Raw genomic sequence first — 20,363 nt, forward strand, 5'->3', positions numbered from 1 at the left:
GGCTGAACAAGAGCACATCTCAGGCAGGGGCCAACGGTACATGCGCTTGACCATCTGGGTGTTGGAGTCGCTAGAGTTCGTTCTCAACTAACCAAAGTCCCATCTCAGTCTGTCACTTCAGTTGGACTGCATAGGAGCTCTGCTAGCTCTCCCCTGAGGACTGTCACCTTGATGATTATTGCGGCAGAGATTCAACAGCTGGCAGATATCAACCTGGCACATGTTGAGGTTGTTGGGCCATATGGCTGCAACCGAACATATCACTCCCTTGGCATGATTACACATATGCAGAGCATAATGGTCCCTGAGGTTGCAGTGATGCCAGGCCGCTCAGGGCCTCCAGGATTGCATCCAAGTCACCCCATCTCTCCAGGACTCATTGTCCTGGTGGTGGGTACTTTCAAATCTAGAATGGGGGATCTCGTTTTGAAGTCCCCCTACCCAAATTGTCCTAAACATGGATGCATCCACCATGGGGCTCAGCACTCGGGGTCTCTGGTCCACTCAGGAATGCTCTTGTCAAATCAACTTCCTGGAGCTTTGGGCGATCAGGTATGCTCTATGGACTTTCAGAGATCGGCTGTCCAACAAAATTTCCTGATCCACACAGACAACTAAGTAGCCATGTGGTATGTCAGCAAGCAGGGAGGCACGGGTTTGTACCTCCTGTGTCAGGAAGCAGTCCAGATTGGGTCATGGACCCTGTCACACGGGATGGTGCTCAGGGCCATGTACCTGGCCAGGACGGAGAATGTGGTAGCAGACAGGCTGAGTCTAGCCTTCAGACCCCATGAGTTGTCCCTGGACCAAGGGGTAGCGAATTGGATAGTCCACCTTTGGAGGAACCTGGATGCAGATCTGTTTGCGTCCCTCTGCAACAGGAAGGTGCCTCGGTTTGGCTTCCTCTCCAGGTCAGACAGCAAACCACCTTCGGACGCCCTTGCTGGGGCAAGGGTCTTCTGTATACGTATCCTCCGATTCCCTGTACGTACCAGGATCAGTCCAGACGGTGGGTTATGTCCCCTGTCCAGCAGATGGAGTCAGAACAAAAGCTCGAGGGGGGAGGTCCTATATGACCTCACAGCTGAAGCTAGAATCCCCAGTATCTTCTGACTCCAGCAGATGTGAGCAGGGGACTGGCTAGTCCCCAGCACAGGTTATTAGGTTTTAGGCCTTCCTGTTTCTGAGGAATCAAGAAAATTAAAAAAAAAAAAAAAAAAAAAAAGATATATATTATTATTTAAAGAATAAGTAGAGAAATTTTTCTCTGGCAAGACAAGTGACTGCTACTTTGTGGCGGTCCTTTAAGGGGAGGGACTTGCTTTCGGTCTTTACTCTCCTCTTTGTGTTTCTCTTCTCGAAGGTCCGTTTTGGGGGTAAGTGTTCTTTTCTCCTCAATTTTTTTATTTCAGGACCTCACCTCTTGCCGTTTCTGACTGGCACTGGAGGTCGGCGTTTTTGTTTCAGTCAGGGGTGACTATCAGTGGCACTGATAGAGTTTCCCCCCCCCCCCCCCGCCGCTCCTGGTTACCTTCGACGACTTGCAGCCCCGCGAAGACATTTCCCCGGGGCTGCTAGCTGCCGGGAGGTTCATTCCCCGGCGGCTCCTTCGTTTTTACAGGGAGCTGGGGAGTATTCAAGGCGCCTTTTTCAGAAGGGGGTTTTTTGTTTTCATTTTTGGCGCGCCGCTCGTTCCTGCCTCCCCTCACAGCTATGCCGCGCGCATCGGCTTGTGCCTCCTGCAGTCGGCAGACGAGTCGGCTTTGTTCATCCTGTATTCCGGCTGAGGGAACCGCAGAGCAAGCTGGGGATGGCACAGGAACCCTCTCTGAGGAGAGCACTTTTCAAAAGCGGCAAGCCCCGTTCCCGCTGAGCGCGGGAACGGCGGCCATTTTATTTTCTGACGAGGAAGCCGACGGTTCAGAAGAGGATGCAGGGGACTCGCGTTTGCCGCCTCCCTCCGTTTTGGCTCCCAGCACTGAGAGGATTGACAGTCAGTCGACAGCTAATGTTCCGGGAGGTTTTCCTCCGGGACTCCCCGGGTTTTCACCGGAGTTTGTGGTACTTATGCACCGGGCTTTCCTGCAAAGCAGTCAGCCCCTGAAACCTTTCTTACAACCTACCCCAGCTAAACTTCCACGTTTGGATGTTTCCTTAGGGGGACCTTCGACCCTAGGACCGCCTCAGCAGTTAGGGGTTTCACAGGCACCCTCCAGGGTTCCCGCGGGACCGACAAGCGGTGCTCCTTTAAGTCCACAGGTGGACCCCTCTCAGGATCCAACTGGGATTGATCCCAGTGTGTCGGTTCAAATGGAGGGCGACGATCCACGGGTCCTTAGGATTTTTCAGGCGGAAGAATTGGAAGGACTCATTCCTCATATTCTTCAAGAGATGGACATTGATCCTCCCCCGGAACCGTCTGCTCCGGATCCTAAGGTGAAACAAGGGGATCCCCTCCTTGCAGGTCTTCGGCCGCTTGCCAAGGCTTTTCCCACCCATCCCAGTTTCCTGCAGTTGATTTCCAGGGAATGGGATGCTCCGGAGGCTTCTCTCAAGGTCAGCAGAGCTATGAATAAGCTCTATCCTCTACCTATGGAGTTTCTTGAATTGCTTAAGGTCCCAGCGGTGGATTCCGCAGTTTCAGCAGTAACTAAGAGTACTACCATTCCAGTTACCGGTGGTACTGCCTTGAAGGATCTTCAAGATAGGAAGCTGGAGGTCTATCTAAAAAGAATCTTTGAAGTTTCCGCACTTGGGGTCCGAGCGTCTATTTGCACTGCCTTGGCTCAGAGAGCAGGACTGCGTTGGGTACAACAACTACTCACCTCGCAGGATCTCCCGGATTCCGAGGCTCAGCAGGCGGACAGGTTAGAATCGGTGCTGGCTTATGGGGCAGATGCCCTATATGACCTTCTCCGGGTCTTGTCTCGCTCTATGGTAGCAGCGGTCTCGGCCCGTCGTCTTCTTTGGCTCCGCAACTGGTCGGCTGATTCTTCTTCCAAAGCGCGACTGGGATCCCTGCCTTTCAAAGGCAAGTTCCTTTTTGGGGAAGATTTGGACCAAATTATTAAGTCTCTCAATGAGAATGCGGTACACAAACTTCCAGAGGACAGACCCCGCTCTACCAGGTCTTTCAGCTTCTCTAGAAATCGAACTCGTAACCAGCGTCGAGCAAGAACTACCAGACAGCAGCAAACTCCTCGGTATCCCTCCTCGCGTTCTCAGACTTGGAACCGGTCCTTTCGTGGGCGTAGATCTGGTAAGGAACCAGCTGGATCTCGCTCTTCCACCAAACCAGCCCAATGATGCCAGATGGACCCACGAGCCGATCCCAAGGGTAGGGGGTCGTCTCGCTCTTTTCTACAAGGAGTGGGTCCGCATCACATCGGATCAGTGGGTCCTGGACATTCTAAAGAACGGTTACGCATTGGATTTTGTCCGCGTTCCCAGGGACAGGTTCCTCTTCTCCCCTTGCGGGTCGTTCCACAAACAAGAAGTTGTTCGGCAGACCCTCGATCGACTGCTAGCCTTAGGAGCAATAAAGCCAGTATCCGCCTCCAATCTGGGACGAGGTCATTACTCAATATATTTTGTAGTGCCCAAGAAGGAGGGCAATTTCCGTCCCATTTTGGACCTCAAGACCATCAACAGAGCTCTACGGGTCCCGCGTTTTCGTATGGAAACCCTACGCTCGGTCTTAGCTGCGGTTCATCAAGGGGAATTCCTTGCATCTCTGGATCTGATGGAGGCATATCTTCATATTCCTATTCATCCAGATTTCCAGAAGTATCTACGCTTCAAGATTCTAGGTCAGCACTTTCAGTTCCAGGCTTTACCTTTCGGCCTCTCCACGGCACCACGTGTCTTCACGAAGGTGATGGTAGTAGTCGCGGCTGCTCTCCGCAGAGAAGGGATCTTAGTTCACCCATATCTGGACGACTGGCTCATTCGGTCAAAGTCTCAACTGCAGGGTGTACAAGCCGTGAACCGTGTGGTTTCTCTTCTACGATCACTAGGCTGGATCATCAATCTCGACAAGAGTCATCTCACACCCTCGCAGACGCTGAACTTTCTGGGAGCTCACTTCAACACAAAGGTGGGCAAGGTGTTTCTGAAACCGGAACGGGCACAGTCGTTGCGTGCGCAGATTCGGCGATTCTCATCCCTCCCAGAACCCACAGCCTGGGATTATCTTCAGGTTCTAGGGACTATGGCGTCCACAATCGACCTAGTTCCATGGGCCTTCGCTCATCTTCGACCTCTTCAGTGGGCCTTGCTGTCTCGTTGGAAGCCGGTTTCAGGGGATTACCAAACAGTACTTCCAATCCCGGCGGTGACTCGTCTCAGTTTCCATTGGTGGTTAGACCCTCGACACTTAGCTCGGGGAGTGTCCCTGGAGACTCCGGACTGGGTAGTAATCACCACGGACGCCAGCCTCACCGGTTGGGGGGCGGTCTGTCGCTTGAGTTCCATCCAAGGAACTTGGACAGAGGAACAAAGGAAGTGGTCCATCAATCGTCTGGAGACCAGGGCAGTTCGTCTTGCTCTCCAGGGTTTCTTCCCGATGGTTCGTCAAAGGGCGGTCCGGATTCTGTCGGACAATGCAACAACGGTGTCTTACATCAATCGCCAGGGGGGCACCAAGCGTCGCCTTGTAGCGTGGGAAGCGGATAAGTTGATGCGTTGGGCAGAGCTCAACTTACTCCGCATATCAGCCTCTCACATAGCAGGCGTCGACAACGTACAGGCAGACTTTCTCAGCCGTCAACGACTGGATCCCGGGGAGTGGGAACTCTCCATGGCTGCGATGTCCCTGATAGAACATCGGTGGGGCAAACCTCGCATGGATCTCATGGCCACAGCGGCAAACTCAAAGGCAACTCGCTTCTACAGTCGCAGAAGGGAACACGGTGCAGAGGGGGTCGATGCGCTAGTCCTTCCATGGCCGCAGCGGATTCTCCTGTATGTCTTCCCGCCGTGGCCTCTTGTGGGGAAGGTGTTAAGGCGGATAGAGACCCATCCGGGTCCGGTGATCCTGGTAGCTCCGGAATGGCCTCGTCGTCCATGGTTTGCGGATCTTCTACACCTCGCTCACGACGGTCCGATTCGACTCGGTCACCTCCCACGACTTCTCAGGCAAGGGCCCATATTTTTCGAGGCGGCGGATCGCTTCTGTCTTGCGGCCTGGCTTTTGAGAGGCGTAGATTCAGGCGTCGGGGATACCCGGAGGCCGTGATTTCCACTCTTCTTCGAGCTCGTAAGTCGTCTACTTCGGTTACATATGTAACAGTCTGGAAGGTGTTTGAGGATTGGTGCGTATCGCGCTCTCTTATTCCGAGTAGTGCTTCAGTAGCACAGATTCTTGACTTCTTGCAGTCAGGCCTGGAGATGGGTCTCGCATACAACTCCATTAGGGTTCAGGTGGCTGCTTTGGGAGCGTTTCTCCATAATGGAAAGGGTTCGCTTCTCTCGGCGCATCCGGATGTTGTACGCTTCCTCCGGGGGGTACGACAGTTGAAGCCTCCGACCAGACCGCTCTGTCCTTCCTGGAGTCTCAATCTGGTACTCAAGGTACTGGGGGACCCGCCATTCGAACCTTTACGGACGTCCAACATTAAGGATCTTACACTTAAGTCTATTTTTCTGGTGGCTATTACTTCAGCGCGTCGCATTTCAGAACTCCAGGCACTGTCCTGTAGGGAACCTTATCTCCGTTTCACGGACTGCGGAGTATCTTTACGCATGGTACCTTCTTTTTTACCAAAGGTAGTCTCTACTTTTCATCTCAACCAGTCGGTTGAATTGCCTTCCTTCTCGTCGGAGGATTCTAGACAATTGCGTTCCTTGGATGTCAAGAGGTGTCTTTTGCAGTATCTGGCATCTACAAATGAATTTCGGCTCTCAGACCACTTGTTTGTTCTTTGGTCAGGGCCTAGGAAAGGTTGTATGGCTTCCAAGGCTACTATCGCCCGTTGGTTGAAGGGTGCGATAGTCTCAGCGTACATAACGGCTGGAAGAAATCCACCGTTGGCTGTTAAGGCTCATTCTGTAAGGGCTCAAGCTGCCTCTTGGGCGGAGAGTATGTCTGTATCTGCGCAAGAGATTTGTAGAGCGGCTACCTGGAAGTCACTGCATACCTTTTCCAAGCACTACCGTCTGGATGTCCGGGCTCCCGTGTTCGGATCTTTCGGAGATAGTGTCATTCGAGCAGGGCTTTCCAAGGCCCACCCGTAGTAGGGAAGCTTTGGTACATCCCACCGTCTGGACTGATCCTGGTACGTACAGGGAAAAGAAAATTATTCCTCACCTGCTAATTTTCGTTCCTGTAGTACCAAGGATCAGTCCAGACACCCTCCCTAATGTCTGGGGGGAATTATTTTTTGGGGAACGCCTCTGCTCGTCCTTACTACTCTTTTCTGTCTCTACCTCTGACATTCCCTGGTTCTCTAGGGAATGATCGAGTATTTTGTGTGTTTGTTTTGCAAGTTCCATGTTTGTAATTGGTTTAAAACAGTTCAATTGTTAGTTACACTTTCTGAACAGTTGTGTTTCTTGATTCCTCCAATGTTTTCCTCTTTTTGGCTCTGAAAGTATTGTTACTGAGGATTCTAGCTTCAGCTGTGAGGTCATATAGGACCTCCCCCCTCGAGCTTTTGTTCTGACTCCATCTGCTGGACAGGGGACATAACCCACCGTCTGGACTGATCCTTGGTACTACAGGAACGAAAATTAGCAGGTGAGGAATAATTTTCTTTTCCCTTAGTGGCAAAGACACTCTTGAAGCTGGGTGAGGACAGAGGGACTACAATTCTCCTAGCCCTTCATTAGCCAAGACAATTCTGGTTTCCACTCTTTCTGGCGTTGTCCATCCGGAGACTTCCCCAGATCTCATCATGCAAGACCAAGGCAGGCTGTGGCATCCTAACCTCCAGGCCCTGTTGCTCACAGCCTGGATGTTAAGAGGTTAATCCTGCAGCCACTTGATGTTTCAGAATTGTGTGTCTCTGATCCTGGTGGCGTCCAGAAAGCCTTCCACTAGAAAGTCCTATGGATTGATGTGGAGGTTTTCTGTGTGATTTTTTTTTTTTTTTTTTTTTGTAATTTATACTTTATTAATTTCCAAGTCACACTCAAGTGATAACATATTTTTCAAACGAAAAAATAAAGCAATACAGGTGTACTAACATAACAAATTCAGGAATCATTAATTACATAACAAAACAATTTTAGTACCTGTATCCAATAAGGAGAGCAGTCAACCATAACCTTACTTCATAATTTTTTAGAAGAAAAGGAGGATTATTCATTTATTCTGTACCCACTTCTGTTGTTGAAGCTTGGTTAATCTTTTCTAATTCTTTATCCCTCAAAAAATTCTCCATATGGGAAGGAGTGGTGAAGATAAACTTATTCCCTTGGTAATTCACAAAACATTGGCAGGGGAACCTTAAGAAAAAAGTTGCCCCTAGTTCCAATGTTTTATCTTTCAGTTTAAGAAATTGCCTTCTACGACCCTGCGTGGTCTTAGATACATCAGGGAAAGTATAAACCTTCTGTCCACAAAATAAAATTGCACGATTTTTTAAGGCTTTCTCAAATATAGACTCTTTATCCCTCTCTTGAACAAATGACACAAACAAAGTTGTACGCTTATTGATTATATCCAGGGAATCCTCCAGAAATGTTGATATCCCTGGGGAATGCAAATCATTCATTCCACCTGGTTCACCAATCATTCTTAAGGGGAAATAATACATTTTTTAAATAAGAAGAATTTCGTCCTCCTTGTATGCTAATATCTCTTTGAGATATTTAATAAACATCTCCTGTGGTGACATTAATCTCGTATACGGAAAGTTAACAAATCGCAAATTCTTAATTTGGAAAACATTTTCTAAATTTTCTACGTCATTATGTAAGATCACATTATCCGACACACGAATAGATTCAATATTTTGAATACTCTGAACATCTGATGTTAATTTATTCACTCTAGTTTCTATATCCATCATTTTCCTCCCCTGTTCTGCTATTGTTGTTTTATTAGCATTCACCATCAATGAGAGGGAAGAGTTCATCTGGGTAACATTAGTATCCAGTTTAACTAGCATCCTCCACAAATCCCCCATTGTCACTTTGGATGCATCCAAACCAGTGTGATTTGAGCAGAAAACCCTAGATCTATTCTCCTGCCCCACATAAAAACTGCTTGATTACCTTCTACACCGATCAGAAGCTGGCTTAAAAACCAACTCCGTTAGAGTTCATCTCAGTGCAATTGGTGCATACCACCAAGGTGTAGATGGTACGCCCATCTCTGTACAGCGTATAGTTGTACGTTTCATGGGGGCCTACTTCAATTAAAGCTTTCCCTAAGGCCTCCCGCTGTGTCTTGAGACCTCATCATGGTATTAGCTCAGCTGATGAAAGCTCCTTTTGAGCCGCTGCACACCTGTGACCTGAAGTAACTAACCTGGAAGGTCATATTTTTAGTGTTGTCACCTCAGCGTGCAGGGTCAGCAACCTCCAGGCCTTAATGACTTATCCACTTTAATACTAAGTTCCTGCCTAAGGTGGTGATGGACTTCTATCTTAACCAGTTAATCGTCTTGCTAATATTCTTTCCCAGGTCCCATTCGCATCAAGACTAAAGGGTTCTACACTGCTCGGACTGCAAGCGAGTCTTAGCCTTCTAGCTGGAGCGGACAGAAGCCCTTAGACACCCAGCTTTTTAATTCTGTTGACAAGAAAGGTTGGGCATTGCCAACACTATCCAGTTGGCTAGCAGATTGCATCTCCTTTTGTTATTCCCAAATGGGACTGCATCTTGGGCTTCAAGTCAAGGCTCATTCTGTCAGAGCCATGGCAGTGTTGTGGCCCACTTGTGAGCAGTTCTCATGGAGGAGATCTGCAAGGCTGCGCCATGGAATTTTCTCCACACATTCACAGCTCATTACTGTCTGGATAGGGATGACCAACACAACAGTCTGTTCCTCCAGTCTGTCCTTCGGAACCTTTTTGAGGTGTAGAACCCAACTCTCCCACCTAGGCATCATGTTTGGGTTCAAGCTGCTCCCCTCCCCCCCCCCCCCTCCCCCGTTACCAACAGCACCGGTGTTGTGCTAGTTGGCTAGGAATTCACCCATATGTGAAGACTACCATCCAGCTTGTCCTCGGAGAAAGCGGAGTTGCTTATTTGTAGCAGGTATTCTCCAAAGACAGCAGGATGCTAGTCCTTACGAAACCTGCCTGCCACCCTGTGGAGTTGGGTTTCTCCTATTTTTATTTTAATTATAATTCGATGTTACAAAACTGGAGTGGGATCCCGCGTTGATGCTTGGTATAGGGCATGCTGAGCATTCTCAGTGTGCCTAGTCAAAGTTCTAGAAACTTTGACATAAGTTTTCTGCATCGGGACTCCATCTGATAATGTCACCCGTGTGTGAGGGCTAACATCCTGCTGTCCTCTGAGAAAGCTTGTGCAACTCTGCTTTATTTTAGCAATGAACCAGAAACTTTAAAGGAAAATCACTACTGATTTTTAAGAATATCACTGACTGTATAAGACCAACAACATTGGAAATGGCATCGGGCAAAGGTGTTTTAAGGCCTTTTTAGGGGTATTACAGAAAAGAGCAAATGTGGCTGTTAGCTTTATCTGGTCATCTGTCCATACCCAGATATCAGGCACATGCCATGTAAATATGTCTGTGTGCTATGTAGGCCAGTGAGTAGTTTTCCAGCTTGTTTATATTATAATGTAGTAATGCAGCAGTGGTAACTTGGCTTTTAATGTATTGCAAGTGTGAAATTCAATAACATCAGAAGACCCATTCTCAGTTTAGTAGTACTACTGGAATCAATTAGTACCATGTTAAGTTTTAAATGACTGATTTTTCAAAGTCCTACTCCTGTAAGGTAACTAATTATGGATTTTATTTACAGTAATATTTTAAATGAAAATGCATAACTGTTACCTTATAAAATGTCCCTCTAATGTTTATCTTTCTTAAGCTAATCTTTAGATTTATTTTTTTTCATACTGAACCATAACTATGTGTAAGAAACATGACTGCAACTAATAAATTGGCCAAATAATAGCTGGGATTCAAAAAGAAACTGCACACAGAAAATCAGATGGCTTTATTTTTTTTTTATTGGTACAAAATGTCTTTAATTTCATTTCACATTGGCTGTCCAGCTGGACTCTGCACAGAAGTAGTGAAGGGAAATGCCTCTAAAATAGCTAATCAGATGGCCTTATTTTGCACAGTGGCTTTTGTTCCCAGATGGTTACTTTAAATCAGATTGATGGAAATAAAGCTGGGCTGGGAACAGAGTGCTTCTTTGTTTCTGTAATTTCTTTACCTATTTATGCATAAGTAATGCTTTTTAATATTTCTGTTTTCTTATCTTGGAATTAGTCACTGACATGTGATCATTTTAACAGCTGAAAACATCTAATACATAGTATATTAATGGCTAAACCAATTATTCTTTCCTCAGGTAATGCTCTGTGGCATGCAAGAGGTGGATTTATCAGACTGGCAAAGAAATACGGTTTATCGTCATTACACAAGAAACAGCAAACAGATGATTTGGTTCTGGCAGGTATGATATACATTGCATGTAATTTCTATCCTCTTGGGTGTTCTGCAAGAACTAAAACTCCAGTCAGAATTCCTGTGAAGCAGTGTGCTTGAGTTTAAACTGTATGGGGCAAATATATCAATACTTTATTCACTGTGGACAAGCAGGACTGAATTCATCCATGCAAGTAGGTAATGATATTGGATGGCACTGACATAGAATGTACTTACTTAAGGGCAAATTTTAAAAGCCCTACGCGTGGCGAATGAGGCCCGTAGCTGCGCACGTATCTCCTGGTACATGCATTAGAAAGCTTTAAGAAAAAAGGGGCGGGCCATGGGAGGGGCATGAGCGGACTGGGACAGTGCCAGCAAGTCTGTGTCGCGAAGAAGTGCGCACTGGGATTGAACAACCGCGTGACCTGCTGCTGCTACGGGACTGTAGGTAAGTATTAAAACAAAAAAATCTATTGTAGTCTGTGGGGTTTTAGGGGTCGGGGCTGATAGGGTAAAAGGGAGGAAGGTTAGTTAGGGATTTAGGAAGTCCGCTCCTTTACAGGGGTGAACTGGGAAATGTACTAGTGTGTCGCTGCGGTACCTACTAAAATCCCTCCACCCCTTCTGCGATTGAGATGGGATTCTCGCGCACATGTGCACCCACATGTGACTCTGAAAATCTACCTTTTAGAGCTCAGAAAGACCTAAATATCTTAAGGGATAATTTTCAAAAGGAGTTATGCGCGCAAATGTAACTACTATTGTAGCAATTTTCAAAAGCCATTTACTCAAGTAAAGTGCATTTACACGAGTAAATCCTATGGACATTTCAATAGCATATATATATTGTAGCAATTTTCAAAAAACCACTTGAGTAACATGCATTTACTCGAGTAAAATCCAGTTTTTCTTGAGTAAATGCTTTTAAAAATTAGGCCCTTAATGAGCATGAGTAGATGTTGCTGCACGAGTCTCTTCTGTTTGCTCTCTCTTTGCCATTTGCCACATTTTAGGGTAACTTCCTTTTTTCACTATCCACTCTTATTTTCATGAGACTCCAAAAAAAAATTAGTGTAGTTAATTTTTACCTTGTGTTTTATGTCTTCATATTTTTGTAATAATGTCTGGAAAGAAGCCCCTCTATGCTTTCTTCAAAATGTGAGAAAACAAATAGAGAGGTAGGTGAGCCACACAAAGAAATATAAAAACAGAGTTGTAAACAAAAAGATAAATAGATAATAAAATATATGAATAAATAACTTTTAAAATGCGTGATAAAATATTGCAAATTTAATATCAATAAAAGCATATTTACAATTAAATCAAACACAAAATTTGCACAATTATGGATCCAGTACACCTGACATGGTAATCTTTTGACAAGATGTCTTTGTCAGGGCTGATTATATAATTGATCGTCCTTATTTCCTAGCAAGAACCCATAAAAGTCTATCATCAAAGTAGTAAAACTATTAATAAATAATAATAAAAAACCCCTCAAAATATAAGAAATAATCCATGAGGACTAAAGTTGAATAAATACAAATTTTAAAATATTACAAATTAAAAATGGCAATACATAAATGACATAATATTGAAGCAAGATGATAAACAATTTAAAACAAAATATATAAGAATTAAAGCATACATCTTAGCTAAGAGCGAGGCCTTATGAACCATGGATATGTATCATTAATGAGCTTAATCACAAACCTAAAAACTAAAAGGCAATAAAAAATAAAAAATACACAAAATTAAAAAATATATAAACTAAAAAAAAAAAAGCTTAAAAAAAAATATATACCTGCTGTAAAAATTCCAAGGCACCCTAAGAGGCACCAGAAATCATAAAATGAATAGTCTTTTTTACTAAAAGAAAGTGAAATAATTAATAAAATGAAAAACATACTTACTAAAAACAAAAAACACTATCAAAGGGGAAAATTGGGGCCAAGAAACAGGCAAGATTGAATCAGGGGAAAAGGAAAAGAGAGTAAGGGAAGGAGGAGGAAGAAGAAAAGGGAAGAGGAAAAGAAAAAGAATAAATGAAAACACATTAAAAATATATTAAAAATGGTATAAAAAATAAAACAAAAATATTAAAAAATTAATATAAAAAACTAAGCAGCACTCTGTAGCACTACAAAAAACAAACAGCATAAGCTTTATCTTAAATATTCTTGTAGTAATCTTATTTGCAATCAGGAACTCAGAGTTCTCAGTGGACAGTCTACAGCAGTGCCCCATAGAAAACTTATATTCCCTGTGTGTACCAGGATCAGTCCAGACTGCTGGGTTTTGCCTCCCTTCCAGCAGATGGAGTCAGAGAAAAACTGAAAAGCACCTTCCACATAACCCGGGGTGCCACATGCGATCCCTCAGTATTTTCTCTGACTCCAGCAGACTGAGAGGCATAACCTGCGGTCCTGATCTCAATTTTCCTGGGGCCTTGCCCATCAGGTTTGAATTTCTTAAAAACAAAAAAAAAAAAAACAGCTTTCCGAACTTTTGACTGGATCATTTAAAAAAAAAAAAATAGTAGTTTTCTGATTTTATCATAAATTTTCCTGAAGCAGCCAGTCAGGGGCAGGCAGGGCATTGCCCTACAGCCAATTCACGGAGTGTTCACAGCCATAGCCTGGTGAGAAGAGGGGGAGGATTTACTGGTGGGCCGGTCACTCTCCCCCTCCCTCAGAGATGCTTTAATTCCTCTGGTTTCCCCCCCAGTGCCGTCCCCTGTGGGCTGAGTATTTAAAAAAAAAAAAAAAAAAAGTAAAGTAAAAAGTACAACAAATAGATTTGATTTTAGTACTTTATTAGTTTACAATCTCCTATCTGAGTCGCGCCTGCCAACAGTCTCCCGGGCCTCCGGAGGGGGTGGACCTTCCACCTGGCTGCCACCCATGCCGAGGGGGACGGCGTGTAGCTCTTGTGGAGAGCCAGGGCTCCGGCTCTCCCGCGAAGGCCTCTGCTCCTGGTGTCTCCCCGGGGGCGAGGGGCCTTCGCAGCGTCCAGATTCGGCATGGGGGCGGCCATTTCGTGGCGGAAAAAATCACGCGGCGCGCACGATGCTGAGGGGCAGAGGCCTGGCTCGCTTCTGATTAGCGCGGGAGCAGCAGCCATTTTGTCTGCCTCGGACGGGAACGCTGATTGCTCTGAGGAGGGAGAGGATCTCCCTCCTCCGCTGTCCCCGCCGCACAGACCGCGCGGTTTGGCTGCCAACACAATTCCTCCTCCGTTTAATCCCCCGGGGGGCCCTTGAAGCGGCAGCATCTTTTTTCTTCTAAATTTATCTTGTTACATAAAGCATATATGGAGGCGGAGACTGAGTGGGATTCCCAGTTTCCCAGCCCAACAAAGATCCCGAGGGACTCCAGGGGTCAGGGAATGGCGGATTCCCGCTTCCCCCCCTTTCCCCCGGGGGATAGATTGCCTGACCCGGTGGCCCTGGTGGATCCAGGGTTTCAGGATTCTTCCACCCATGATATGGGCGATAAGGGGAACAATGCCACCCAGGTGGAGGGGAATGACCCCCAGGTTCTCCGTCTGTTCCGACGGGAGGAACTGGATCCCTTGATCTTACACATACTTCAGGAACTGGAACTTCCTCTGTCTCAGGAAACGTCAGATTTGTCTATGGGGATTCAGCTTTAGCGGGGCTTCCTGCTCCACCGCAGATGTTTCCCTTTCACCCGAAGCTAATAAAAATTACAGCTACATACAGCACAAAATGACATAACAGATAAAATACAAGACAATAACCAAAATCTATCTTGGAAGCTGAAATCTTCAAGTTCAAAGCATGACTTTATGCAAATGATAAACTCATGAGGAATTATTTTAGTGCTGTTTTAAATGCTTTTAGTACATTCCATTAGTCTCAAAGCTGCAGGCATAGTATTTCACATAGCAGGAACAGCCACTAAAAAAGCACAGTCTCTTGTTGCTGATAGTCTAGCTGCTCGAACTGTAAGCACTTCAAGAATTCCTCTGTCTTGGGATCTTAAGTTCCTAGAAGGTTGATATATCTGTAACAGGAAGTTTATCCAGGGCACAGAAAAAATACTGAGAAGTTTGAGTGAAGAACTGTATCTTTGACTGTACTCTAAAGCAGACAGGTAGCCATTGAAGATGATAAAGGGTTGATGTAATGGATCAGTACGCTTTTTACCTCTAATCAACTGAGCTATTGAATTGAGAAGTAATTGAAAAGGCTTTAATGCTGAGTCCAGAAGCCTAAGATAGATGGCGTTGCAATAGACCAAAGTAGGCAAAACTGATGCTTGAAGCACTAATTTGAAATCATCTGGATCTAGTAAATTCTGTAAACCATAAAGAACTCTAAGCTTGAAAAAACCACCTTTGACCATGGGTCTTTATATGATAGTTAAAACACAGCTTGGAATCAATCTAAACACCAAGCCATTTAGCATGTGGCAAAATTGGAAATTTGAGGTTATCCAGTACTATGTTTGAAGGAACATTAAAGCATTAAAGCTATTAGAGCATTGAATAACCATGAACTCTGTTAGCTACATTAAGTGAAAGTTTGTTATGCTGCAGTCGCTGCTTGATGGCTGACAAACAAATACCGATTTAATTCACTGTATCAGTCCAAGTAGAACTTATTTTAATGAAAAATTGAATATCGGCAAAGATTCTGTATCCTTCACAAAGACTGACTAAGATCTTGCAAACTGGTGCCAAATAGATGTTAAATAAAAGTGATGATAGTGCCGAACCTGAGGAACATCTGTGGAGTTCGTAATGTACTACAAAGATCTCTGGTCCCCCACCTTGACTTGTGAAAAACGATTAGAGAGAGAGGGTGCAAACCACGTCAGAACTTGGCTAGAGATAACACATTCTCCTAGGACAAGCAGGATAGTAGTCCTCACATATGGGTGACATCATCAGATGGAGCCCAGCATGGAAAACCTGTATGCACACTGAGCATGCCACTATCCAAGCGTCCACGTGGGGTCTCTCTTCAGTCTCTTCGCAGTGGTGGAGCTCACGCTCTCTTTTGTGGAAAAAGTTCCATAAAGTACGTGTTTTGCTCTGCGCTGGGTCTCTCTCAAATTTCCCACCGTTTTTTCTCATTAGTCGGTGAGTTTTTCCTTTCTTTCGGCCGCCGGGTGTCATGCCCTTGTGGTCTTCCATGCGCCTCATGGCAACACCAGGCTTCCGTCGGTCTCCCCGGACTGTGTCCTTAACAGATCCTCAATCAAGTGTGCATCCTGTGCCTGGGGGCATCGCATGATGATCAGGGCTGCGATCTGTGCGCGCAGATGACTCCAAAGGGCTTTCAGGCCAGGCTGGATAAGATGGAGAAGGTTTTTGGTTCAGGTAAGTCCGACCCCCTCCACTCCGGCATCGATGCCATAGACGCCCAAGTACCGAGGGGAACCCTTCGTCATCGACCCTTCAGTGGCTACTCCTTCACCGAGACCTTCAGAGAGAGAGGCCCCGGGGATTGACCCGTGTCGGTTTCCTCGAAGTTGCAGACTTCTGGATCATTGTCCTCTGCCTCGGCGCCGGGGAAAGACCGGTCCGAACACTGTGGGAAGACTCGGAAACACCGTGACTGGTCTCCGTCTTCACACGGTACCAGGGTCTGGCTGGTCAAGATGCTTTGCCGCCTTACTCCTGAAATGGTCCTGGTGAGAGGAGGCCCCATCCTCCCTCAAGTCCGGTGGCCCAAGGCCATCCACACTGATCCCAGTGTCTGTCACTGACCCCCCTCGGTGTCCCGAGGAGGAGCTGGTCTCTCCTCTTCCCTCCCAGCCTGCCCTTTCAGCGGAAGCTTTTGAGACTGAGCTGGAGCGTTGGGTGCGCCTGGCAGTGGAACGCGCTTTGTGCTACAGGGAGATAGTGCTCCTGCCACCAATGCTGATGCCTTCCCTGACTCTGGTATCATCACAGAAATCAGGGCCCAGACCGTTGCCTCTGCCAATGCCTGTGGTGACCAGTTTGGAGACATTGTTGGACCGCCTCAACATCCTCTGTATTCTCCAGACGCAATTGTTGCCAACACCCCAAAATTCCTCAGTGCCCGTTGGGCACCGAAGCATAAGGCATCCTAGCCAGTCCTTGTCAGGGACTCCTCCGGGGATGAGGGATTGTCTGTGTCATCTGCACCACTGGAACCCCCCATGCCCCACCCGTGCTGCTGGGGCCAGTGCCTGGTCCCTCAGGTCTCCCTTTTCCCCTGGGTCCCTCACTGCCTCCACCCTGGGATGTACCCAGTGTTCCCCAGCCTCCCCCTCTGGGCGGCCTCTGAGCCTGAGGACCCTGTGAACTTGGAAGATGTAGTAGGCCAGATTGACAAACTAAAGAGTAGCAAATCACCTGGACCAGATGGTATGCATCCTAGGGTACTGAAGGAACTCAAAAATGAAATTTCTGATCTATTAGTTAAAATTTGTAACCTATCATTAAAATCATCCATTGTACCTGAAGACTGGCGGGTGGCCAACGTAACCCCAATATTTTAAAAAGGCTCCAGGGGCGATCCCGATAACTATAGACCAGTGAGCCTGACTTCAGTGCCAGGAAAAATAGTGGAAACTATTCTCAAGATCAAAATCGTAGAGCATATAGAAAGACATGATTTAATGGAACACAGTCAACATGGATTTACCCAAGGGAAGTGTTATCTAACAAATCTGCTTCATTTTTTGAAGGGGTTAATAAACATGTGGATAAAGGTGAACCGGTAGATGTAGGGTATTTGGATTTTCAGAAGGCGTTTGACAAAGTCCCTCATGAGAGGCTTCTAAGAAAACTAAAAAGTCATGGGATAGGAGGTGATGTCCTTTCGTGGATTACAAACTGGTTAAAAGACAGGAAACAGCGAGTAGGATTAAATGGTCAATTTTCTCAGTGGAAAAGGGTAAACAGTGGAGTGCCTCAGTGATCTGTACTTGGACCGGTGCTTTTCAATATATATATAAATGATCTGGAAAGGAATACGGTGAGTGAGGTAATCAAATTTGCGGATGATACAAAATTATTCAGAGTAGTTAAATCACAAGCGGATTGTGATACATTACAGGAGGACCTTGCAAGACTGGAAGATTGGGCATCCAAATGGCAGATGAAATTTAATGTGGACAAGTACAAGGTGTTGCATATAGGGAAAAATAACCCTTGCTGTAGTTACACGATGTTAGGTTCCATATTAGGAGCTAGCACCCAGGAAAAAGATATAGGCATCATAGTGGATAATACTTTAAAATCGTCAGCTCAGTGTTCTGCAGCAGTCAAAAAAGCAAACAGAATGTTAGGAATTATTAGGAAGGGAATGGCTAATAAAATGGAAAATGTCATAATGCCTCTATATCGCTCCATGGTGAGACCGCACCTTGAATACTGAGTACAATTCTGGTTGCCGCAACTCAAAAAAAGATATAGTTCCGATGGAGAAGGTACAGAGAAGAGCAACCAAAATGATAAAGGGGATGGAACAGCTCCCCTATGAGGAAAGGCTGAAGAGGTTAGGGCTGTTCAGCTTAGAGAAGAGACGGCAGAGGGGGGATATGGTAGAGGTCTTTAAGATCATGAGAGGTCTTGAACGAGTAGATGTGACTCGTTTATTTACACTTTTGAATAATAGAAGAACTAGGGGGCATTCCATGAAGTTAGCAAGTAGCACATTTAAGACTAATCAGAGAAAATTCTTTTTCACTCAACGCACAATAAAGCTCTGGAATTTGTTGCCAGAGGATGTGGATAGTGTAGTTAGTGTAGCTGGGTTCAAAAAAGGTTTGGATAAGTTCTTGGAGGAGAAGTCCATTAACAGCTATTAATCAAGTTTACTTATGGAATAGCCACTGTTATTAATTGCATCAGTAGCATGGGATCTTCTTAGTGTTTGGGTAATTGCCAGGTTCTTGTGGCCTGGTTTGGCCTCTGTTGGAAACAAGATGCTGGGCTTGATGGACCCTTGGTCTGACCCAGCATGGCAATTTCTTATGTTCTTATACCTCATCAGTGGATTCCAATGGTCTTCCATCAGACCCCTCTTTCTCAGAGAAGCGGCATCGGTTCCCACCGGAGGACTTGATCTTCGCGGGGTTTGTCCGGGCTATGGCTGAAGCCATACCCTTCCAACTTATGATGGAGGAGGATGCCTGCCACAAAATGCTGGAGATTTCAACAGTCTCCTACATCATTTGATTGAATTGGTAGTTAAAAAAAAAAAGGAAATGTACCCTATTGTGGAAGTAAGGGCTTGAGGCAGAGATTATTTGCATCTGTTTGCTTGGGTTGGCGGCGAGTTGCGACGAATGCCCCATAGGTCAACCTCCTCAACTGTGGCTCAGAATGCCCCAACACAGTATGCTACAGGAATGTTAGCAATTCCTGACACTGTGGTGCCAGCCAGGGTGGAACCCGCTGGTTCTGACCTCACACCCCCCTGCTGCAGTTGGCATTTCTAGTCAGCAGGGAGCTGGAAGTCAACAGGGTCAAAATAGGGCATCCGGGCCAGTCCCAGAACCTAGGTCCATGCAAGAACTGTCCTCTAAGAACCACGGTACCTTGGTGCATCCTATAGCAGCACCTACTTCAAGTGCCCAGGTGGGGCAGGGGCAGTTCAAGGGTGAGGATTCCCACCCCGAACCCATGCGTCAGGGTCAGATTGACATCATAGTACAAAATGCCCCCCCCCCCCCTCCCCTTTGCGCACAGATATCAGATTTTTTAACATGTGGATCGACGTGCACATGTTATAAAATCAGCACGTCCATTTTATAATTTACCTCTTAAATTTTAACTGACTGCAAATGAATCATTGACTAATGAAAGCTGAGTACCATTCCTCAACAGCAAATTCAGAAAATGGAAAGATTACTATTGTTTGAGAACAGAAGTCAAATAAGCATTAGAGATGTGAATCAGAACCGGAATCTGTTCCGGTTTCGGGGACCATCGGGAAAATTTTTTTCCTGCGGTCTGATTGTTTGTTTTTTTTTATCAGCTGCGCCCGAGCCAATAAACAAAAAATCCACCCCGACCCTTTAAATCTGATTCTTTAGCATCCCCCACCCTCCCGACCCCCCCAAAACTTTCTTAAAGTACCTGGTGGTCCAGCGGGGGTCCCGGGAGCGATCTTCCGCTCTCATGCCGTCGGCTGCCAGTAAACAAAATGGCACCGATGGCCCCTTGCCCTTACCATGCGACAGGGGCTATTTGTGCCATTGGCCGGCCCCTGTCACATGGGAGGAGCAATGGACAGCCGGCGCCATCTTTAAAAATGGCGAGGGGCAATTTTGGGGGGTTTGGGAGGGTGGGGGATTCGAACTAATTAAATTTAAAGGGTCAGGGTGGGTTTGGGGCGTTGTTTTTGTGTGCCCTTTCTTCCCCCCCCCCCTCCCCAAAAGCAATAAGAGAACCCCATGAAAAATTTAATGGGGTTTTCCTATTGGGTTCGGGGGCCCCCCTAATAAGCATAGCACATTTCACACATTGTAAATTCAAAGAGGTTTTCCTTCATATATCTGTTTACTACAGGTTTATGTCAGTAGTTTACAAATACAATGGGAGTGGCAGAAATTCTTAAGTTTGGTGGTACTTTTACCCACCTGTTAAGGCAAATCAATAGTTATACTCATTAGCTACAAAGACTTCTGCTACTCTACCTCTGAAGCTTATTAGCATGTTGCCAATCATTTATGAAACTGGTAGTCAAATCTTTATTGTAGTCGCATGGTCACCTGGCCATTGCATTTGTTTCTCACTATTAGAGCAGGTAATTATCATTCATCTTAGTTT

At 45.9% G+C, this 20,363-nt stretch overlaps 1 protein-coding gene across 6 annotated transcripts in view; it reads left to right on the forward strand.

The window, feature by feature from the left end:
• The window catches only part of WWP1 (WW domain containing E3 ubiquitin protein ligase 1), a 398,863-nt gene that overhangs the window by 363,385 nt on the left and 15,115 nt on the right, over positions 1-20,363 (forward strand). For all 6 annotated transcript variants that reach the window (XM_029591608.1, XM_029591609.1, XM_029591605.1 and 3 more), the window contains one exon: positions 10,507-10,611. In XM_029591608.1, the coding sequence (XP_029447468.1) occupies positions 10,507-10,611 (105 nt within the window). The remainder of the gene's footprint in view (positions 1-10,506; positions 10,612-20,363) is intronic.

Source organism: Rhinatrema bivittatum, chromosome 2, assembly GCF_901001135.1.
Source record: "Rhinatrema bivittatum chromosome 2, aRhiBiv1.1, whole genome shotgun sequence".
Lineage (NCBI taxonomy): Eukaryota > Metazoa > Chordata > Amphibia > Gymnophiona > Rhinatrematidae > Rhinatrema > Rhinatrema bivittatum.